This window comes from Hyla sarda, chromosome 1 (genome assembly GCF_029499605.1).
Source record: "Hyla sarda isolate aHylSar1 chromosome 1, aHylSar1.hap1, whole genome shotgun sequence".
Taxonomy (NCBI): Eukaryota; Metazoa; Chordata; class Amphibia; order Anura; family Hylidae; genus Hyla; species Hyla sarda.
In genome coordinates, this window is record NC_079189.1 from 159582765 (window position 1) to 159607878 (window position 25114).

The window sequence follows — 25114 nt, forward strand, 5'->3', positions numbered from 1 at the left end:
ATGGGTGAAACGCGTTGGGACTAGGGACTAGGGTACTCAATTAATTGCTCCTCTTTTTCATCAGAAGTCTATGACAAGTTTTTCTCCGGGTTTGTCTTTTTATTTTGATTTCAATTGATATTTAACGTTGTCAGCTATATTTGGTTCTTAAAGTAATCATTAAATGCTAAGTTTTAATTGCCTGTTTTGCTACTGTGAAAATATTGTTGTTTGCAAAAACATGCCCTTGGTATGTTTCCATCCAAACATACTGTGATTTTTTTTTTTAATTGACAGAGTGGCACTGATTTGGTTTACAGTTGTGTATTTTTTTTATTTTTTTTTTTATGGAGTAATATCATCCAATCTCACTGTAGTCTGCATTTGAGATTTATTGGCCACTAGATGTTTGCACATGTTAAAACTTCAAGACTTCATTATTTTATAGATGTGAAAAATCTGCACCTTAAATAGGTTCTCTGCTAAACCCTGTTCACATGCAGCAGACTAAAATAGTTGTAGATTACACAGCCTCAAGTAAATATTCTCATACTCAACACGTGCTCATTGAGAGATAGAAGGCAAAATCTGCACGTAAACTCACATAACTAATTAAGGACTTGAAAACAAATCTCTGGTAGAATGTTCAGTCATTTCCCATGAAGCTTCATCAAAGATTTTGTAGTTATAAGAAATCTAATATAATTAATTGTAGAAAAGATTTAATGAGTGAACATTCTACCCCCTAATAAAGCCCACATTTGTAACTTAACATGCTGAGATATTTACTTTTTAAAGTACTGGCAGATTAATATGGATTCAGACCAGTGTCGGAACAAGTAATTCTAATGCCCGGGGCAAAGTTGGCTAAATGCACCAATTAGAGCTGGCGTACCATTTTAAACATTACTGCTTGCCCTTAATTTTCGAAGAGAACTTTGTAAGCTTTGTTTTAGGACAGTAGACAGTAGATTCTGCTCCATGTGCACATAGTGGGGTTTAAATTTAAATGTGTTCACTTGGGAGATGTTTTATTGTGAAAGCCTTGCAGTTTACTCCAGCCAAGGGACATGTGGGGAAGATGCCCAGGATCAAGCACAGTGCCCGCAGCATGTACGAAAAAGGCATCCAGGAGCGTACCAAGAACACTACACTTGTTCAACTGTTTGTTTATATATTTTCTTACTTAATATTTGGGGCCCAAAGAACTAGATCATTAAGGAAATGTGAGAACTTAATTATATTACTGCTTCAATCATCTTATAAAATCTAATAAATTACCTATGTATCATTGGTAAACCTAGAGATACATATTAGGGGTCCCTTTATCAGTAGATATGAACAGTAGAGAGGTAGGTATCCAGCTCCTGGAAAAGTGAAGGATAAACCTTATACTTTATATAATACATGCAAAGAAAGCTGTAAATACAGCTTACAAGAAAAAAGAAGACATATCACTAAAAATATATGTTAGTAAAGTGCAGACATGTTTCAAGCTTGTACTAAGCCATGACTAAGAGCTTTGTACAAGCTCAAAACGTGTCGAGGTTTCACTAACATATATTTTTAATGACAAGTCTTCCTTTTTCTTGTAAGCTGTATTTACAGCTTTCTTTACATGGACTATGTAAAGTATAAGTATTATCCTACACTTTTACGGGAGCTGGATACCTCTCTAATGTTCTCATCTACTTGTCATCTACAAGGGAAGCGTCCCTCTGACTTTGTGCCTCAGGATCTATCATTGGTGCCTCTTTGCAATGGTGGTGAGCTGACCTGCGTTTTTTTTTTTTCTTGTATGCATGGGTTCCTGGGTTTCCTTCCACACTTCAAAAAACATAAGTTTATCAGTTTGCTATAAATTTAATAACAATACATGTCTTACAGGATGTCTTTTGTCTGATAACTAGCCATTCACATTTAATAAGTTTCATCCAAAATCCCCAGTATGATGGGAAAGGCCAACCATGCAGATATTAGGGAAGAAAAGGATTGAGCATGCTAAATTTAAATTGCCCAATTCTTTTATTTATAGGGAGATAGGCCACCAGAGGAGTCTCTCTCATTATTCAGAACACATAAATGATCTGCTAAACTAAGCATGCCTATGTATGGGAGGACTGGGAAAGATAGCTTTTGGGTAAACCTACAACTATCTCATGTGTATGGCCAGCTTAAACTTTATGGAGAAAAGGGACAGATGCAAGATATGACAATCTCTTTACAGTGCTGCAGAATATATTTGCAAAAATATGAATATATAGTCAGAATATATATGTAAGCAACAGGAAATGAATACAAGTGTGATTAAGTCAGTTATCTTGTGTAATTGTATTGAAAAACTGCATGAATGCACTATGGGTGAAGGTCCTAAACACTCGGACACAAACACATTTTGCCTTCTGACTTTCCAGTCAGGACGATATACCAAATGTTCTACTTCACTTTTCTTCTTTGAAAATTGGCAAAGAACTACAGCAGTTCAAATATACTATTGTTCTGGAGAATGTATTGTGTTGGAGAAAAACAAACATGGCAGGGATGTAGCCTGTAGGCATTACAATAGTTTACCAGTTGTTTTTATTTGTTGATATTTCTTGTTTTCTATTATAGCCTCATTGGCACAGTTTTTAGGAGCATATCACCAGCATATGTAGTCTTCACACCCTGGTGACTAGTGATGTAGTGATAATACTGATAATTCTGAGATGCCATGTATGTTTCTTGGTTGTCCTACTGTAAGTGGGTGTTCTGTAGTCACTTATAAATGTTTTGATTCCACTGTTAAGCAGAGTCCAGAGTTTTGATGCTCATATAGCCTCTAACCACTCAATGTATCTCACCATGTTCCCTGACATCTTTTTCTACGAATTGGGGCACATGATTTCACCATATACTTATACTAATATTATGTGACTGAGAATATTTATGTACTGCCACACACTTTTTGGGACTTTTTGCCTTTTGTGCTGTATCTTTTGTAGTGTTTATTTACCGTATTTATTTATTTTTTCTAATTCATTACCTTTAAACTGTGATTTTAAGCAGTAGTAATGTTTTTCTGTGGGATTGGAACAAACAGGTTAGAAATGCCCCACATTCACATCAAAGAACCTTGGGTTGCCATTTCACTGGTTGCTCTTCCACGGACCACTTGTGGTTGTTAGTTGCTAGCCATTACAAAGCAAGAACACCCAACAAGACCTGCTTTTTTGTAAACCTCTGATCATGTCATATAGCCATTACTATTTACCTATCTTTTATCTCCCTACTATCTTGCTATCTATCCACAAGCCCTATTCAATCCAGCCACACTAAATAAACGTATAAAATGACTATTGACAAGCTGTGGTAGCCAATTTATAGTTAATGTAGCTGATAAAAGGGTCCTAATGCCATTTTTTTCTTTTTTTTGTTTCCTTTAGCCATTATAATGGTCCTGAACAGTATAAGTGTTAGCTGGAGTGCTCGCATACAGATTTTCTTGACCTTTTGCAAGCTTGTAGCAATTCTGATAATTATAGTCCCTGGGGTTATGCAGTTAATTAAAGGTAAGCACTAACATTTTTGTAACAATTATTGTATGTATAATCTTCTGTTAAAGCCTAACAGGTATCTACTATCTATAAATAAACCACCTTTCCTATGAAATTACAACAACGTAAAGAATAAAGCATAGAAAATTACCACATAATGGTGGAAAAAACTAACAAAACTATGTACAGTATGTATTTTACATTAATCCCTTATATTGATGCAGTCTAACTAATAGTTATCACTATATATAAAAATGTATGTTCACCATTAAAGAAGTACTTCACTGCTCAGCTTTTGGAACAATCTGTTACAAACGCTGGAGCCAAAGCTGGGAGCTCGTGATGTCATATCCCCGCCCCCTCATGACATCATGCCCTGCCCTCTCAATGCAAGTCTATGGGAGGGGGCATGACGGCCATCACACCCCTTCCAATAGACTTGCATTGAGGGGGCAGGGCATGACATCATGTAGGTTCCAAATACTGAGCAGCAGAGTACCCCTTTAAATAGCTAAAGTAACTTTTAGAAATGAGCACACCTTCTACATTTCATTTCAGGAGGATTTGCTTGATTCAGCTATACACTTGTGCGGCCTGGCACAGACTGCCTGACCCAGTAACTGTGCTAGTGAATATAATCAGCAATGCATAAAGCATCACTGCTTACCTCTTGTGTGATGCACAGGAGATGGGACACTTGTAAAACAGCATGAGTCCCTGTTCCTATACACTGAGTGGCAGTGCATATACTGTATATCTGAATGCTCAGTTAACATCTGCTGCTTACCTCAGAGTGGCCCAACACATTTGCTGGACTAGAAACTTTGCGCTCTTCAGTTTATAGTGCAGAAACTCCTGTCTTTGACAGGAGTCCCTGGTCATGAATTGTATTTGCTGGAATTAAATAAAACATAAATACCTTGATTCAGATGAATCAGATTTTTTTAATTGGGAATAATTTAAATTATTCCATAATATTTCTCTCTGTTAGCCTACTATGTTAACCTCATAGTTAGTGGCAGATGGGAAATACTGAGCCCATTTTTCATTCATATACATTTTTAAGAACATCATTAACTTTCCAATCATCATTGCACAGTCTAAATTGCGTTGAATTTTGTTGAGCCTTGATCTTTTGTCTCTGCAGAGTGCAAGTATTTCATATCATGTGCATTAATATGGGACATGCCATGGCAAACAGCTGATTTTTCCATGGAAATGTGTAGTTGGCTGTTCATTGCACCTGCAGTAGCAAACACAGGGGAAATGTAGTGTTACAAACAGCCATTCAAATGAATTACTGTCCATGTAATATGTGCATAGGTCGGGTCAACCAGAGATCCACCGCTTGTTAGTTACTCACCACCCTGGCTACGCTCTTCAAAGTAACCAATTACTTCCAAACTTAACTGCAGGTCCTGATAAAGTTCTGCCAAGTGTAAACCTACAAAACTGGCATTAAGAAACTTAGGGAAATAAACATATAACACAATATTGCAAAATGTGATACAAAAGTTACTCACAGATGTTATTCCTGTAGACAGCTGTGCGCCTGAATAACATGTGCAAATGTCAAAGGAAAACACGTACAACACTGTGTTAATGAGTGTTAGAAATTCTTGGCAGTATATTGCTATTTGATAATATATGAGTGTGATACATTACAATGAAAAATAGTCCAGCCTTGGCAAGGTTAGTGACATGCTTGGGAGCCTACAGATGTATCCCCTGTCATTATAATGCACTTTGATTAGATTTTATGTAACAAGAATCTAGTTCTCAAAGAAACTCAATGACAGCACTGCTAACAAAATGTGATCTTATGTGAAATTCTGCATTTTGGTGATGATTTATTTATTAATGTGTGCATCTAAATTTACATTTCAAGTGTTCTTTGCTAAAATGTATGTCTGAAATAAGTTAATAATGGGGTATAATGATTGGTATATTCATATCAAGGGGTAATGACAGACCTGTAATGTGAGTTTTCTAGACTGTCTGCTGGGATTTTCTATAAACCTTTAAGTATTTTTTGGTTGAAGGAAAAGTGGTAAGGATGCTTGGGAAATGTCATCATTGGGGACATAAATTCAAGAGGCCATTTGCAATACACACAATTCGTTTGCTGAAGATCTTCATCCCAATGCTCATTATGGAACAATATTGATCTGGGCAATATCTAAACTATCTTCAGATTCCAATGCTAGACACAAAACGTGTGATCGCAATGTCAATTTGTATAGAAGATTTCCAAGATGGAAATACCTTACTTGTTGAAGTTGTGCACTTTACAGAATGCTGTGTCTTTTATTTTAGAAATAGCAGAGAGGAAAAGCTAATGAAACTTCCACCAATGGCAAATGTGATATGTACACTTCTAGCATGCAACATGCACACTTACAGGATTACTCCACTACCCCAGCATTCAGAACATTTAGATCTGAACGCTGGGTACGGACTATGGAGGTCGTGACATCACGGCCATGCCCCTCATGATGTGTCGTCACGCCCCCTCAATGTAAGTCTAGGGGAGGGGGCGTGAAAGCCACCATGCCCCATCCCATCGACTTGCATCGAGGGGGCGTGGTGTGACATCACGCTGGGGCAGTGGAGTACCCCCTTAACAATAGCATATGATATGGGTGTGACTGCAAGGGTAAATTTATCTCCACACATCTCCTACTGTCCATACACACATATTGACGATAAGTCCAGGCCTGGTACAAGGATTTTTGACACCCTAGGCAAAAGCTCATTTTGCTGCCCCTTGACCCCGCCCATTGGCTCTGCCTTTTAACACGTCCCACCTTACTACTGGGGTGACACACTGTAACAACCTCCTCATGTAATCCACCTTACTACTGGGGTGAAACACTGTTAAAAACCCTCCTCCTCATGTAATCCCTTTACTACTGAGGTGACAAACTGTAACAAACCTCCTCCTAATGTAACCAATCAGGGATTTTGGCTGGCTAACTTTATTGCTGTGGGCAGAGCGGCACCCCCCATCAAGAGAGTGCTATAGGCAGAGCTGGCCCTGGATAAGTCCCTAACACACACACAGTGCTTTTCACCAGTAAGCCAGTGGCATACATGGACCAAATTTATTGAAGCTTTAATACGAAAAAGTTCTATACTTATAAAATTTCATGGAAGAGACAATATAAAGTGACAAACTAATAAAACAGTTATAAAAAATAAAAAGGCAAATTAGCAGAAAAAGAACAAGCTGTAGAGGCTCTTCTGCTCCTTGAAATATTGGGAACAATGGAAACACAAAGCAGACATCAGGTTTTACCCCAAACTGTTAAATATTCTTTCTAGTAAAATCATATTTTACAGACTAAATCCTATAACTACTCCTCCTCAGTTCTTAAAGTAGACCTGTCAGCACAAAAACATGGGTTTAAATAAGCAAATGACTAGATAGAGCTAGTCATCAGGATTCCGGGCATATTATTTATATAAGATATAAGACTTGTTTCTGTGCAAATGTCAGGGGGCATTCCCCAGCTGACAAGAGGTAGACAGTCAGCTGAGCTCTACAGTATGTGCAAAAATCGCACCTGCGCACAATTTGTATGCACAGAGCTGGTGCAAAATTTAAAGGCAGAACTCGATAAGCAGGAATAGAAATGGGAGGAGAAGCGAAGAGGCATTATAGTACTATTTGTTCCAGGAAAGTGAAAAGAAAACCACAATTTTGCTACTATTGGGCAAGTTTCATATAACGCTGTGTACTTTACTGTAAAACTGCCATGCTATCTTCATTCTGTGGGTCAATAGGATTAAAATGATTCCTAAGGTTAAACTGCTTTAAAAAAAAGTGAAAACATTTTTTAAGGAGTACTGCAGTCTTAGACACTTCTAATAAGTGTCTAATCGAGGGGGGTCTGACAGTTGGGACCCCCATGATCTCCCATATGTGGACCCGGCATTGCCGCGGCTCTGTACGGCATATGCGTACCTCATTGAGGTTGACAACATGTCCCCCTCCATACAGCTCTATGGGAGAGGCTTTTGGGATACACAAATGCTGCGTCTCCACCTCTCTCATTGAGATACATAGAAGGGGTATGTCGGCCACAGCATCATGCTGCGGTCGACACTCCTCCTGCGTGGGAGGACCGGGGGTCCCAGCATTCGGACCACCTGCGATCAGACCCTTATTCCCTCTTCTTTGGTGAAGGGGATAAGTGTCTATGGCTGCAGATCTCCTTTAATAAAATAGGTATGTTTAAAATTGCCCTATTTTGACCACTATAACTTTATTATTTTTCTGTATAGGGTGCTGTATGAAAGCTCATTTTTGCGATCTGTGATCTGTAGTTTTGATCAGTATTACTTGTGCATATATGTGACTTTTTATCAGTTTCTTATTCCTTTTTATTCGGAGTCTCTCAAATCCTCAGTAATACTTCAGATCCTGTGAAGGGTTTTCAGCGGGCATCAGCGTGATCACGAATGTTTGCTATTAGTAAACCCTTGGTCTATGAAGAGAGGACAGCTCCTGCGTTTGCTTTATGGTTGGAATGCCACTCAGGATATACATATACATACTATTGTGCCACGTACCAGGCAGCCGTATTCTTTAGGAGTTAAATTCAATTTGTCTTCTTATAGAACAGTGAGGTGATAAGTAGATAGGACAACCAGGAATATTTTTTTTGCATCCTACAGGGTTTGTGGTGCTCAGTTTAGATAGACAGATGATAATTTGCCCATCCTTTGAAGCTTCACATTGCATGCCCAAAATGTCAAACAGGACACTTCCTCACTGAAATGTTCAGGTCCCCTCCATTGACCATGTAAGAGGAATTCCTAGTAACTTCATAATGGCTTTTTATGGCTTTTACTCCAGGAAGTAGCTATTGTATGGCCAGCGACATCCAGACAGTGTAGCCTTTTTTAAAGCAATTCTTGCAGGAACCATCCCTGTTCTGGAGATACCTGCCCTGGCAATGAACTAAACTCTAAGGATTGCTACGTGAGACAGCCTCTCATTTCTCCTGTAAAGTCTCTGTAGTATTAAATAAAAGATTAGCCATGAAATACTTGACTGTGTCAAGCCCTTTTAAGAAATGTTCTTTCTTAGTTCTCCTCTATTGGTAATACAGGGGTTGAGGGGGAAACCCCATTCAAATGCATGCTTGTGGGAATTTTTTTTATCAGTCCCTATTACAGACATGGTAATCTTTTGGAATTTTTTCATCACAGTCATTGATTTTTGCTTTATCAATTTATTTATGGCCTGTCGTGACATAAACATTATTAATGCTGCTCACAACTTGTACTGGATGAGTAAGAAACATGTCAAGCCAATGAAGTCATTTCTGACATTTCTGACAGCGTACATGTGCCTGGACAAATTGATCAATTATGATTAATAATTATACTTGTGTTTGGAGCATGTTTATTGACATCCCTAAAAGGTACATTTATCTCTGCCAGAATTTCTGTTGTTTAAGTAAAGATATCTATGGGGAGATGTCAGAAGAAGGGTGCTTATTTATCTATATGCTGTTTGACAGCTATATATTTTTTGAGTGACCCATGCCTTGCGTAATTCCATGTAAACAGCATGAAGTGACAAACCGCATTACCTTATTTCAATTAAAACTTGTCTATTTCAGGAGAGACGCAGAACTTCAAGGATGCCTTTGTTGGGAAAGATGTCAGTGTTATGGGGTTACCCTTAGCGTTTTATTCTGGAATGTATGCATACGCTGGCTGGTAAGTAGATAGAAATGTCATCAAGAACATATATTCATTGCATGAGACAATAATTATCCCTCTAATGAATGCATTCCAAATGTCAAAGGCTCAGTTAATCAAACAAGAATATTAAAGTACATGATCCCCTTTGAACACCATTTTACAGTTTATATATAGAATTAATCTACATAAATAGTTGAGTAACTCTGTAAATATATTAAATGATTTATCTTGTACCGATCCTTTCTCTCAGCTTATCTTACTTGTTCAATGTCAGAGTCTGTACTGGTAAATTGTATTCTAGGAACAGTTATCTTTACACGGGCACTATACAGTAACATGATGAAGGAAAAAACTTTAGTAGGTCATAGAAATTAGGCAAAAGTTTGCCATCTGTTGTATTTCCATTTAATAGTATGAGTGCAGTTCTGCCATTCGTACCATAAACCAGATAAACTGCAAAATCCAACACAGCATGTAAACATTTCAACAATTGTAAAAAAAATAATATTTGGGCTAGTAAACAATACATAGCACCCGTTGTGCAGTGAATGCTAGATTATTTATACAGGGTGTGCACTCTTTTGACATCCAGTTCATAGAAGTCTATGGATATGTCTGGTGTATGCAACAAATGTGCACTATGGACTTATGAAGTCAGGACAAATGAATATGGTCATTAGCATGCTTGTGGCTTTCCAATAACAACCAGAAGGATTGACGTTTAGCTCAGGATTAGGCAGTAGCTCTGAATCATTACTAGAATACATACTGTTACGCCGAGCGCTCCGGGTCCCTGCTCCTCCCCGAAGCGCTCGCTGTGTTTCTCTTCCTGCAGCGCCCCGGTCAGACCCGCTGACCGGGAGCGCTGCACTAACATGGCCGGCGGGGATGCGATTCGCATAGCGGGTCGCGCCCGCCCGCTAATCGCACCCCAGGTCACTTACCTGTCCCGGTCCCCGGCTGTCATGCTCTGGCGCGCGCGGCTCCGCTCTCTAGGGCGCGCGCGCGCCAGCGCTCTGAGATTTAAAGGGCCAGTGCACCAATGATGGTGCCTGGCCCAATCACCCTGATTAGCTGCACCTGTTCCTTGCCCTACTTATGCTCACTTCCCCTGCACTCCCTTGCCGGATCTTGTTGCCTTGTGCCTTGTGAAAGCTTTACTGTGTTACCAATACTGTGTTCCAGACCTCCTGCTATCCCACCTTGACTACGAACCTTGCCGCCTGTCCCGACCTTCTGCTACGTCTGACCTTGCTCTTGTCTACTCCCTTGTACCGCGCCTATCTCAGCAGTCAGAGAGGTTGAGCCGTTGCCGGTGGATACGACCTGGTTGCTACCGCCGCTGCAAGACCATCCCGCTTTGCGGCGGGCTCTGGTGAATACCAGTAGCAACTTAGAACCGGTCCACCGACACGGTCCACGCCAATCCCTCTGGTGTCCACGTGGGCTCTGGTGAATACCAGTAGCAACTTAGAACCGGTCCACCGACACGGTCCACGCCAATCCCTCTCTGGCACAGAGGATCCACCTCCAGCCAGCCGAATCGTGACAGTAGATCCGGCCATGGATCCCGCTGAGGTTCCCCTGCCAGCTGTCTCTGACCTCACCACGGTGGTCGCCCAGCAAACCCGCCCATCTAAGTCACCAGCTGTTGGAAGTGTCCACCATGGTACAGCAACTTCAGTCGCAGCTACAGCATCTGCAACAGCAGCTACCATCTCCTCCACCAGCTCCTGCACCTCCTCTGCAGCGAGTGGCCGCTCCTAACCTCCGCTTGTCCCTGCCGGACAAATTTGATGGGGACTCTAGACTCTGCCGTGGTTTTCTGTCACAATGTTCCCTTCATTTGGAGATGTTGTCGGACCAATTTCCTACAGAACGGTCGAAGGTGGCTTTCGTGGTCAGTCTCCTGTCTGGGAAGGCTTTGTCTTGGGCCACACCGCTCTGGGACTGCGATGACCCTGTCACCGCCTCTGTACACTCCTTCTTCTCTGAGGTTCGCAGTGTCTTCGAGGAACCAGCCAGAGCTTCTTCTGCCGAGACTGCCCTGCTGAACCTGGTCCAGGGTAATTCTTCAGTAGGCGAGTACGCCATCCGATTTCGTACTCTCGCTTCCGAATTATCTTGGAACAACGAGGCTCTCTGCGCGACCTTTAAAAAAGGCCTATCCAGTAACATCAAAGATGTGCTGGCCGCACGAGAGATTCCTGCCAACCTGCATGAACTTATCCATTTGGCCACCCGCATTGACATGCGTTTTTCGGAAAGACACCAGGAACTCCGCCAGGAAAAAGACCTTAATCCCTGGGCACCTCTCTCTCGGTATCCCTTGCAATCTACCCCTGTGCCTCCCGCCGAGGAGCCTATGCAAGTAGATCGGTCTCGCCTGACTATTGAAGAGAGGTCTCGCCGTAGGGATAAAAATCTATGTCTGTACTGCGCTAGTACCGAACATTTCTTGGTGAATTGCCCTATTCGTCTTCCACGTCTGGAAAATGCACGCACGCAACCTGCTCATGTGGGCCTGGCGTCTCTGGGTACGGAGTCTGCGTCTCCATGTCTCTCTGTACCCGTACGGATTTCTCCTTCTGCCAACTCCTCCTTCTCTGCTGTGGCCGTCTTGGACTCTGGTTCTTCTGGAAATTTTATTCTGGCCTCTTTGCTTGATACGTACTGCATCCCGGTGACCCGTCTCATCAAGCCGCTCTATATTTCTTCGGTCAACGGAGTCAAGCTGCACTGCACTGTGCGTTATCGCACAGTGCCCCTGCTTATGAACATTGGACCACATCTCGAGGAAATTGAATTTTTGGTTTTGCCAGGCTGTACCTCTGAAATCCTCCTCGGTCTGCCATGGCTCCAGCACCATTCTCCCACCCTTGACTGGACCACCGGGGAGATCAAGAATTGGGGTCCTGCTTGCCGCAAAGAGTGCCTCACGTCTGCTCCCAGCCCCGTCTGTCGGTCCTCAGTGTCTCCTCCTGTGCCTGGTCTCCCCAAGGCCTGTCAGGACTGTGCCGTGCCCCCTCATAGTCCCCGTCCTGGTGACACTCTGCCCCGTGCCAAGCCTCACCCTCTGCCCCCCCACATTCCCACTCCTTCTGACCGGTCTGCCATTCTTGTTAAAACCCAGGACTTCACTGTCCCCCAGAAGGAGACTCTACAATCACTCCCGATGTCCTCGTCCTCTGTGGAGCGACATCCCGACAAAAAGAGGAGGAGACCTAAGGGGGGGGGGGGTACTGTTACGCCGAGCGCTCCGGGTCCCTGCTCCTCCCCGAAGCGCTCGCGGTGTTTCTCTCCCTGCAGCGCCCCGGTCAGACCCGCTGACCGGGAGCGCTGCACTAACATGGCCGGCGGGGATGCGATTCGCATAGCGGGTCGCGCCCGCCCGCGAATCGCACCCCAGGTCACTTACCTGTCCCGGTCCCCGGCTGTCATGCTCTGGCGCGCGCGGCTCCGCTCTCTAGGGCGCGCGCGCGCCAGTGCTCTGAGATTTAAAGGGCCAGTGCACCAATGATGGTGCCTGGCCCAATCACCCTGATTAGCTGCACCTGTTCCTTGCCCTACTTATGCTCACTTCCCCTGCACTCCCTTGCCGGATCTTGTTGCCTTGTGCCTTGTGAAAGCTTTACTGTGTTACCAATACTGTGTTCCAGACCTCCTGCTATCCCACCTTGACTACGAACCTTGCCGCCTGTCCCGACCTTCTGCTATGTCTGACCTTGCTCTTGTCTACTCCCTTGTACCGCGCCTATCTCAGCAGTCAGAGAAGTTGAGCCGTTGCCGGTGGATACGACCTGGTTGCTACCGCCGCTGCAAGACCATCACGCTTTGCGGCGGGCTCTGGTGAATACCAGTAGCAACTTAGAACCGGTCCACCGACACGGTCCACGTCAATCCCTCTCTGGCACAGAGGATCCACCTCCAGCCAGCCGAATCGTGACACATACTTTAATTAGCCAAAGGATAGTATAGGAGATAGGTGTATGATCCTGGGGGTCTGACTGCTGGGACCCCCTGTGATCTTAAGAATGTGGGCCCAATTTTTCAATAAAAAATGAATGAAGAGGCAGTAAATAGAGCAGTGATGCACATACACGGGCTTGTGTCCCTCAACAGTCGACCCCCCCCCCACACACACACACACACACACAATCATACTCTTGTCCCACATACATTGGGCTCACTTCTTATCTGCTTGTCTTGTTACAAGCAGGTTAAAATATTTGTTAACAATTATTCAGATCATCTTTTCAGAAAATTGTAGTGTCTAGCATCAGATTTATTAATAGATTCCTCTGGCTGCACCACTACTTCTGCAAAAAGAAAATTGTACATGTTTGAAAAGTTGCAGGTAACGCATGGATGCCACACTAACCATATGTACGCCAGTTGGAAAAAACTGTGACAAACTATGCACAAAAACAGAAAAAAAAAGTACAAACATTGTTAAAGGGGTGGAAAACAACTTTTTTCATATCAACTGGCCCCAGAAAGTTAAAGAAAAACTGTCACCATATCCCTGTTGCACTAACCAGAGGGAACGCTGATCAATATGATGCCTACCATGCCCGGATCCACCCCGCCATTTGCCCGTTATCTTCATAATTCCAGATATGCAAATCATCTTCTAACTGGCATGGGCGAGGAATACTGCGTTCATCTGGCACTGTGACATCACTGCCGCTCAGCCCGCAGCACCGCCCACCTTATGCATATTCATGCCCTCCCTCCGTATCTCACTCTCCTCCCCACTCGGTATGTGACTCCACATGTGCTGGCTTCCTGTGTACACCTGGAAGCTGCCTCAGCGCTGTTACGCCGAGCGCTCCGGGTCCCCGCTCCTCCCCGGAGCGCTCACAGCGTTCTCCTGTTCGCAGCGCCCCGGTCAGACCCGCTGACCGGGTGTGCTGCGATAATGTCCCTAGCCGGGATGCGATTCGCGATGCGGGACGCGCCCGCTCGCGGTGCGCATCCCGACCCGCTTACCAGACTCGCTCCCCGTCTGTGCTGTCCCGGCACGCGCGGCCGCGCTCCCTAGGGCGAGCCGATTCTTTGCGATTTAAAGGGCTGGTGCGCCACTGATTGGCGCATGTTTTTAATTAGTGTGTTCACCTGTGCACTTCCCTTTATTACCTCACTTCCCCTGCACTTCCTTGCCGGATCTTGTTGCCATTGTGCCAGTGAAAGCGTTCCTTGTGTATCCCTAGCTAGTGTTCCAGACCTCTTGCCGTTGCCCCTGACTATGATCCTTGCTGCCTGCCCTGACCTTCTGCTACGTCCGACCTTGCTCTTGTCTAATCCCTTGTACTGCGCCTATCTCAGCAGTCAGAGAGGTTGAGCCTTTGCCGGTGGATACGACCTGGTTGCTACCGCCGCTGCAAGACCATCCCGCTTTGCGGCGGGCTCTGGTGAAAACCAGTAGCAACTTAGAACCGGTCCACCGACACGGTCCACGCCAATCCCTCTCTGACACAGAGGATCCTCCTCCAGCCTGCCGATCCTGACAAGCGCAGTGGAGTCACATACATAGCGTGGAGGAGAGGGAGGGCATGAATATGCATAAGTTGGGTGGTTCTGCGGGCCACCGACACGGTCCACGCCAATCCCTCTCTGACACAGAGGATCCATGGTTCTTCAGAGACTCCGGGACAATCAGTTATATGCCAAGATGGAGAAATGTCTCTTTGAATGCCAATCTCTTCCCTTCCTAGGATATTTAGTCTCTGGCCAGGGACTCCAAATGGAACCGGACAAACTATCAGCCGTGTTGGATTGGCCACGCCCCTCCGGACTCCGAGCTATCCAGCGTTTCTTGGGGTTTGCCAATTACTACAGACAATTTATTCCACATTTTTCCACCATTGTGGCCCCAATTGTGGCCCTAACCAAGAAAAACGCCAACCCTAAGTCCTGGCCTCCTCAAGCGGAAGAGGCGTTCAACAGTCTCAAAACTGCCTTTTCTTTTGCTCCCGTACTCTCCAGACCTGATCCATCTAAACCCTTCTCACTGGAGGTAGACGCCTCCTCGGTGGGAGCTGGAGCTGTACTCCTACAGAAAAATTCTTCCGGACATGGTGTTACTTGTGGTTTCTTTTCTAGGACCTTCTCTCCGGCGGAAAAAAACTACTCCATTGGTGATCGAGAACTACTGGCCATAAAACTGGCCCTCGAGGAATGGAGGCACCTGCTGGAGGGGTCCAAATACCCAGTTATTATATACACTGATCACAAGAATCTCTCTTATCTTCAGTCTGCCCAATGGCTGAACCCTCGCCAGGCTAGGTGGTCGTTGTTCTTTGCCTGTTTTAACTTCGAGATTCATTTTCACCCCGCTGACAAGAACATTAGGGCTGACGCCCTCTCTCGTTCCTCGGATGCCTCTGAAATGGAAGCCTCCCTGCAACACATTATTCCTCCGGTCTGTCTGATCTCTGCTTCCCCAGCTTCCAGCAGACAAACTCCTCCTGGAAAGACCTTCGTCCCTCCACGCCAGCGCCTCAGGATTCTCAGGTGGGGACACTCCTCACACCTCGCCGGCCATGCTGGCGTCAAAAAATCGGTCCAGCTCATCTTTCGTTTTTATTGGTGGCCTACCCTGGAAGCAGATGTTGCTGATTTTGTTTGGGCTTGTACAGTCTTTGCCCGGGACAAGACTCCTCGCCAGAAGCCTGCCGGTCTCCTTCATCCTCTGCCTGTTCCTGAGCTACCATGGTCTCAGATTGCTATGGACTTTATTACAGACTTACCTTTATCCCATGGCAACACAGTTATTTGGGTGGTCGTTGATCGTTTCTCCAAGATGGCACATTTTATTCCTCTTCCAGGTCTTCCTTCTGCGCCACATTTGGCGAAACAATTTTTTGTGCACATTTTTCGCCTTCACGGGCTTCCTACGCATATCGTCTCGGATAGAGGAGTTCAATTTATGTCGAAATTCTGGAGGGCCCTCTGTAATCAACTTCAAATCAAATTAAACTTCTCGTCTTCCTATCATCCCCAATCCAATGGGCAAGTGGAGAGAGTTAATCAGGTTCTTGGTGACTATTTGCGACATTTTGTTTCCTCCCGCCAGGATGATTGGGCCAATCTCCTACCATGGGCCGAATTCTCGTACAATTTCAAAGTCTCTGAGTCCTCCTCTAAATCCCCATTCTTTGTGGTGTACGGCCGTCACCCTCTTCCCCCCCCTCCCCACTCCCACGCCTTCTGGTTTGCCCGCTGTTGATGAGGTGACTCGGGACTTCTCCACCATCTGGAAAGAGACTCAAAAATCTCTCATACAGGCCTCATCCCGGATGAAGAAACATGCCGACAAAAAAAGAAGAACTCCTCCTGTCTTTTCTCCTGGAGACAAAGTGTGGCTCTCCGCCAAGTATATCTGCTTCCGTGTTCCCAGTTATAAACTGGGACCACGTTATCTTGGACCTTTTAAAATCAAATGCCAAATCAACCCTGTCTCCTACAAACTCCTTCTTCCTCCTTCTCTTCGTATTCCCAATGCTTTTCATGTCTCTCTCCTTAAACCACTTGTCCTTAACCGCTTCTCTTCTAAGGTTGTTGCTCCTACTCCTGTCTCCGGGTCCTCAGACATCTTCTCGGTTAAAGAAATTCTTACATCCAAGATGGTCAGAGGTGAAAAGAAATTTCTTGTAGACTGGGAGAATTGCGGCCCGGAGGAGAGGTCATGGGAACCCGAGGATAACATCCTTGACAAGGACCTTATCTACAGGTTTTCGGGTTCTAAAAAGAGGGGGAGACCCAAGGGGGGGGTACTGTTACGCCGAGCGCTCCGGGTCCCCGCTCCTCCCCGGAGCGCTCACAGCGTTCTCCTGTTCGCAGCGCCCCGGTCAGACCCGCTGACCGGGTGCGCTGCGATAATGTCCCTAGCCGGGATGCGATTCGCGATATGGGATGCGCCCGCTTGCAGTGCGCATCCCGACCCGCTTACCAGACTCACTACCCATCTGTGCTGTCCCGGCGCGCGCGGCCGCGCTCCCTAGGGCGCGTGCGCGCCGGTTCTTTGCGATTTAAAGGGCCGGTGCGCCACTGATTGGCACATGGTTTTTAATTAGTGGGTTCACCTGTGCACTTCCCTTTATTACCTCACTTCCCCTGCACTTCCTTGCTGGATCTTGTTGCCATTGTGCCAGTGAAAGCGTTCCTTGTGTATCCCTAGCCAGTGTTCCAGACCTCTTGCCGTTGCCCCTGACTACGATCCTTGCTGCCTGCCCTGACCTTCTGCTACGTCCGACCTTGCTCTTGTCTAATCCCTTGTACTGCGCCTATCTCAGCAGTCAGAGAGGTTGAGCCTTTGCCGGTGGATACGACCTGGTTGCTACCGCCGCTGCAAGACCATCCCGCTTTGCGGCGGGCTCTGGTGAAAACCAGTAGCAATTTAGAACCGGTCCACCGACACGGTCCACGCCAATCCCTCTCTGACACAGAGGATCCTCCTCCAGCCTGCTGATCCTGACAAGCGCAGTGGAGTCACATACATAGCGTGGAGGAGAGGGAGGGCATGAATATGCATAAGTTGGGTGGTTCTGCGGGCCGAGCGGCGGTGATGTCACAGTGCCAAGATGAAGGCAGTAACTCTGCTTGTGCCAGTTAAAAGATGATTTGAATATCTGGAATAATGAAGATAATGGTCGAATTGCGGGGCGGATCTGGGCATGGTAGGCATCATATTGATCAGCGTCCCCCGCACTACCAGCCAGTACCTCTGGTTAGGGCAGGGGGATTTGGTGACAGTTTTCCTTTAAACAGATTTGTAAACTACTTCTATTGAAAAATCTTAACCCTTCCACTACTTATCAGCTGCTGTATGCTCCAGAGTAAGTTGTATAGTTCTTTTCTGTCTAACCACTGTGCTCTCTGCTGACACCTCTTTTCATGTCAGGAACTGTCCAGAGTAGGAGCAAATCCCCATAGCAAACTTCTCCTGCACTAGACAGTTCCTGACATGGACAGAAGTGTCAGCAGAGAGTACTGTGGTCAGACAAAAAAGAAAAGCTTAACTTCCTCTGTAGTATACAACAGCTGAGAAGTACTGGAAGCATTAAGATTTTTTAAAGAAAAAGTAATTAAAATTATATATTATATAAAAATATTTTTTTTCCCACCGTTGTACCCCTTTAACCCCTTAAAGGGGTACTCCGCCCCTAGACATCTTATCCACTATCCAAAGGATAGGAGATAAGATGTCAGATCGCCACGGTCCCGCTGCAGCACCCGCTGTCATTACCGCTCTGTGCGTAATGACGGGCGATACAGGGGACGGAGCAGCGTGATGTCATGGCTCCACCCCTTGTGACATCACGCCCCGCCCCCTTAATACAAGTCTATGGCAGGGGTGTGACGACCGCCACGCCACCTCCCATAGACTCGTATTGAGGGGGCGGGTTGTGACGTCACGAGGGGCGGATCCGTGACGTAACGATGCTCCGGCTCCTGTACTGCCCGTCATTACGTGCAGAGCAAACTCGCTCTGTGCAGTAATGACAGAGGGGTGCTGCAGTGGCAATCCCGGGGGACCCAGCAGTGGGACCATGGCGATCTGACATCTTATCCCCTATACTTTGGTGCCCATTTTGTATTGATTGGACTTTTTGATCGTTTTTTATAAATTTTTTCATGATATAAAAAGTGACAAAAAATACATTATTTTGGACTTTGGAATTTTTTTGCACGCACACCATTGACCGTGGAATTTAATTAATGATATATTTGTATAGTTTGGATAATTTTCACACGCGGCAATACCACATATGTTCATTTTGATTTTTATCTACACAGTTTTTTTTTTTTATGGGAAAAGGGGGGTGATTCAAACTTTTAATTGGGAAGGGGTTAAATGAACTTTGTTAACTTTTTTTTCACTTTTTTTTGCAGTGTTATAGCTCCCATGGGAGTTATAGCACTGCACACACTGATCTCCTATGCTGATCCCTGCAAAGCTATAGCTTTGCAGGGATCAGTCAGATAGGGGCTCGATTGCTCAAGCCTGTAGCTCATCCCCGATCGGATGCCGCGGAGAGAGGTAAGGAGTCCTCCGCCTGCGTTCCAGCTGATCAGAACATCGTGATTTTATCGCGATGTCCCGATCAGCCCGACTGAGCTGCCGGAAACCGTTTACTTTCGCTTTCAGACGCGCCGGTCAACTTTGATAGACGCGTCTGAAGGGTTAACAGCGCGCGGCACAATGATCGGTGCCACATGCTGTTAGCCCAGGGTCCCGGCTATCGTTAGCAGACGGGGACCGGCCTGGTGTGATGCGGGGTCACGGCGTGATCCTGTTTTTCACACCGGGATCGGGCTTAGGGCGTACAGGTACGCCCTAAGTGCTTAAGAGGTTAATTCTGAAGGGCACAGAAGAAAGCGGAACAAAAAAATACAAAACAGGCTTGATACATGAGTCCAATTGTTTCTTCTATCGGTAGCTCATGAGCTAAAGAAGCCAACGCGCAGTTAATATTCTTGTTTAATATCTTATTTCTCATGCAGTGAGCCATGGCTGCTCCTATAGTTCACAAATGTATACAGTGGTCCCTCAACGTATGATATTAATTGGTTCCAGGAGAACCATCATATGTTGAAACCATCATATGTCGAGTACATATGTCTATGGGAAACTGCTAATTGGTTCTGGGATGACCATTGTATGTGGAGTGTATGGGGAGTGTTTAACAAACCAGGGTGCCTCCAGCTGTTGCACAACTACAATTCCCAGCATGCATGTACAGCCATTGACTGTCTGGGAATGCTGAGAGTTATAGTTTTGCAACAGCTGGAGGCACACTGATAGGGAAACATTGATGTATGGGGTGTATATTGTGTATATGTATTGTATGTGATGTGTGACATCGCAAACAGTACTGTACAGTTCTTTAAATACCTTCAGGAGGGACAGAATGTCCTCCATTACGATCCTGCCGACTACAGCTCTATAGGAAAGGAAGGGGAGGGCAGCCAGCAGCTCATTGGATGCCTGCAGCAAGATGGCTATTGGCTATGGCTGCACTGGGGGGGGCTTACACGGAGCTCACAGTGGAAGCCTGCGTGAGTTAGCAGGACAGCATGTGAGTAACAGGAGGCAGAACGGGGCACACAGGGCACATTAAACAACTATCTGTCAGTTGCTGAAGTTGTCAGCGCTGTCAGATAGCTGTTTGTACGATGGCCCCGACACACAGCAGCATCATATGTCGATGCTGCCTTCAACATACGATGGGGCCATCGTAAGTCGGGGGGTCACTGTATATGTCCAAAGTCTCCAATAAAAATCTGGTCTGTTCAAGTGTTGATCGCGAATATTCGAAATGCAAATTTTTACCATGAATATCGTCAATTTGCGATTTCACGAATATTTAGAATATAGCGCTATATATACGCAATGACGAATATTCGTTTTTTTATATATTGGAATTCCGGCAATATATACACTGCTCAAAAAAAAATAAAGGGAACACTAAGATAACACATCCTAGATCTGAATGAACTAATTGTATGAAATACATTTGTGTTTACATAGTTAAATGTGCTGACAACAAAATCACACAAAAATTATCAATGGAAATCAAATTTATCAACCCATGGAGGTCTGGATATGGAGTCACACTCAAAATCAAAGTGGAAAACCACACTACAGGCTGATCCAACTTTGATATGTCCTTAAAATAAGTCAAAATGAGGCTCAGTAGTGTGTGTGGCCTCCACGTGCCCGTATGACCTCCCAACAATGCCTGGGCATGCTCTTGATGAGGTGGCAGATGGTCTCCTAAGGGATGTCCTCCCAGACCTGATCTAAAGCATCCGACAACTCCTGGACAGTCTGTGGTGCAACTTGGCGTTGGTGGATGGAACGAGACATGATGTCCCAGATGTGCTCAATCGGATTAAGGTCTGGGGAACGGGTGGGCCAGGCCATAGCATCAATGCCTTCTTCTTGCAGTAACTCCTGACACACTCCAGCCACATGAGGTCTAGCATTGTCTTGCATTAGGAGGAACCCAGGGCCAACCACACCAGCATATCGTCTCACAAGGGGTCTGAGGATCTCATCTCGGTACCTAATGGCAGTCAGGCTGATACGCCGAGCGCTCTGGGTCCCTGCTCCTCCCCGGAGCGCTCGCGGCGTTCACCTCCATGCAGCGCCCCGTTCAGACCCGCTGACCGGGAGCGCTGCATTAGTGTAACCGACGGGGATGCGACCCGCGTAGCGGGACGCGCCCGCCCGCGGCTCGCATCCCAATCCCTTCACCTGTCCCGCCCTCCGTCGGCTCAGTCCCGGCGCACGCGGCCTCGCTCCCTAGGGCACGCGCGGGCCGGCTCTCTGAGATTTAAAGGGCCAGTGCGCCATTGATTGGCGCCTGGCCCAATTAGGACATCCACCTGTGTCCTCATTATAAAAACCCAGTTTCCCTTCCTGGTATCGCCGGATCTTGTGCCTCAATGCCAGTCAAAGCGTTCTTGTGTATGTTCCAAGCCAGTGTTCCAGACCCTCTGCTGTTGCCCCTGACTACGATCCTTGCTGCCTGCCCTGACCTTCTGCTATGTCCGACCTTGCTCTTGCCTTATCCCTTGTACCGCGCCTGTCTCAGCCGTCAGCTGGGGTTGAGTCGCTATCGGGTGGAACGACCTGGGGGTTACCTGCCGCTGCAAGTCCATCCCGCTTTGCGGCGGGCTCTGGTGAAAACCAGTAACCCCTTAGACTCCGTTCCCCTGGTATGGCCCACGTCATCACCCCACTGACACAGAGGATCCACCACCAGTATCCTCACTGCATACCCATCCGGATCCTGACACAGGCTACCTCTGGCAATCACATGGAGGGCTGTGCGACCCCCCCAAAGAAATGCCACCCCACACCATTACTGACCCACTGCCAAACTGGTCATGCCGGAGGATGTTGCAGGCAGCAGAATGTTCTCCATGGCGTCTCCAGACTCTCTGTCACATATGCTCAGTGTGAACCCGCTTTCATCTGTGAAGACCACAGGGTGCAAATTGGCAAATTTGCTAATCATGGTGTTCTCTGGCAAATGCCGAATGTCCTGCATCGTATTGGGCTGTAAGCACAACCCCCACATTTGGATGTCGGGCCCTCATACCACCCTCATGGAGTCTGTTTCTAACTGTTTGAGCATGCATATTTGTGGCCTGCTGGAGGTCATTTTTCAGGGCTTTGGCAGTGCTCCTCCTGTTCCTCCTTGCACAAAGGTGGAGGTAGCGGTCCTTCTGCTGGGTTGTTGCCCTCCTGCGGCCTCCTCCACATCACCTGATTTACTGACCTGTCTCCTGGTAGCGCCTCCATGCTCTGGACACTACGCTGACAGACGCAGCAAACCTTCTTGCCACAGATCGCATTGATGTGCCATCCTGGATGAACTACCAGAGCCACTTGTGTGGGTTGTAGACTCTGTCTCATACTACCACTAGAGTGAAAGCACCGCCAGCATTCAAAAGTAACCAAAACATCAGCCAGGAATCATTGGAACTGAGACATAGTCTGTGGTCACGACCTGCAGAATCACTCCTTTAATGGGGGTGTCTTGCTCATTGACTAAAATTTCCACCTGTTGTCTGTTCCATTTGCACAACAGCATGTGAAATTGATTGTCAATCAGTGTTGCTTCCAGAGTGGACAGTGTGATTTCACAGAAGTGTGATTGACTTGGAGTTACATTGTGTTGTTTTAAGTGTTCCCTTTATTTTTGAGTAGTGTATTATTTTATATTTAATGAAATAAAATAGAATAGAATCTGTCAAAAGAAAATCACTCAACTGGTTAAAAAATCTTTATAAACACAAAATGCAAATACTGCATAAAATTTACAAAGCTAGACACTAAATTAAATTGACATAGTTGTTACCAATTTTCCAGTGCTATTTATAATGCAAATCTTCTTACACTCTTCTCTTTATTCTCCTTGCATACTCTTTAAATCAAGTGAACTGATGGTTGGAACCAGCTATCAAGCTGTCTGCAGTTGTATAATGTAATCTGTCAGATGCTTAACACACCGTTTCTTAATAACATAGCAAAATGTAACAAATTTGTTTTCAAATGTGATGGATTTGATGCCACATCCACAGGCAACACAAGGTTAACACATGTTAGAAAAATAATGAGAGTAGGTAGAGGTATAAAATCACATTAAAATATGTCACAAAATAGCTGCTTTTTACTATATCACAGCATGTAATTATCATCTAACTAGAGGAAAAGAGAGAGACGACTGGAGGGTGTTTGAGTTTGTCAAAGAACCTTCCCAGTGTATTGCAGGCTGCAAGTCGGGAGCAGTTCATAAACTATAATATAAAACATTTCAAGACCTATGGGATGTAGGAACTGAATTTCGAATGATAAAAGTTTAGTGCAGATGTTGAGTACTGGCATAGAGCCACTCACACTGAAGCCTACAGAAAGAATAAGAACTAAAGTAGTGCTGCATCTTTGACTCTCAGCAAATTTAGTGCATTATATCCAACCATCCCTGGGGCCACACTGAATTGGGAAATGAAGCACTGCACAGCACCCGTTGAATACGGTGTTCAAAGATTAACTCTTTCTAGAGGAACCCTTTATTTAACCAGCCTAGTGGTATTCCCGAGCGTGACTCGGGGTTAATGTTCGCTGCTAGAAGCGGTAACCCCGAGTCACGCTCGGGGTAGAATTGCAGAGTTGCTGTGTGGGCTGCACAATATATCGCAAAAGCAATCGAATCGCGATTTTTGCTTTTTGCGATATAGCGATGCAGCCCCCGGAAAAATATGTGATTATCTGCTTGGGTCGGCTCCCGTGGCGGGGGCCGGCCAGAGCAGGTAAAGACATATACTAAAAGTCAGTGTTTCTCAACCAGGGGGCCTCCAGATGTTGCAAAACTACAACTCTCAGCATGCTCGGACAGCCAAAGGCTGTCCGGGCATGCTGGGAGTAGTAGTTTCACAATAGCTAGAGGCCCCCTGGTAGAAAAACACTGAGCTAAGTGTAAAAGTAAAAAGGAGGAAAAAAAAACAAAACTTTTGTTTACCTAATCCCGGTCCCTGCAGATGTCGTTCCCCTCCGTGCGCTCTGGTCCCTGCTCTCTTCATTATTCATCTTACAGGACCTTTCAGTTTTCAGCCAATCACCGGCCGCAGTGGTTTAAAGCCAGTGATTGGTTGAAGGGGAAAGGGCTTGTTCTGCAGGAAATACACTAGGTTTGAAATCTGCCTGGCAAACCCAGTGTATGCTGCTGCAGGACAAGACAAGGTGAGAAGGGGGGGAGGGAATGTGACATAGGGGGGAATGTGACAGAGGGGGGAATGTGACAAGGGGGGGGGGAATGTGACAGAAGGGGGGGATGTGACAGAGGGGGGAATGTGACAAGAGGGAAGAATGTGACAAGGGGGGGGGATGTGACAGGGGGGAGGGGAATGTAACATGGAGGGGGGAGAATGTAACAAGGGGGGGAATGTAACAAGGGGGGATGTGACAGGGGGATGAATGTGACAGGGGGGATGAATGTGACAGGGGGGGAAAATGTGACAAGGGGGGGGATGTGACAAGGAGGGGGGGAATGTGATATGGGGGGGGGGTAAATGTGACAAGGGAGGGGGAATGTGATATGGGGGGGGGGGGGGGTAAATGTGACAAGGGAGGGGGAATGTGACGGGGGGAGATGTGAAATTTCAATGCAAAAAATTGTACCGCTTTTGGTACAAACTTCCAGACAGAATCATACCGCTAGGGAGGTTAAATAATATAAAAAGAAGTTATCTGCAACTGCAGCTTTGTTACTCTGATCTCTTGACAAAATATTTTGGCCCACATTTATCATTGTAGGTGTAAGTGAAGCGTTTTTTTACACCTTTTTTTTGTGTTCTGGTAATGT

At 45.7% G+C, this 25114-nt stretch overlaps 1 protein-coding gene across 2 annotated transcripts in view; it reads left to right on the forward strand.

Moving 5' to 3' along the window:
- The window catches only part of SLC7A11 (solute carrier family 7 member 11), a 290966-nt gene that overhangs the window by 66644 nt on the left and 199208 nt on the right, over positions 1–25114 (forward strand). For both annotated transcript variants that reach the window (XM_056563367.1, XM_056563370.1), the window contains exons 4-5: positions 3405–3530; positions 9149–9248. In XM_056563367.1, coding sequence (XP_056419342.1) covers positions 3405–3530; positions 9149–9248 — 226 coding nt within the window. The remainder of the gene's footprint in view (positions 1–3404; positions 3531–9148; positions 9249–25114) is intronic.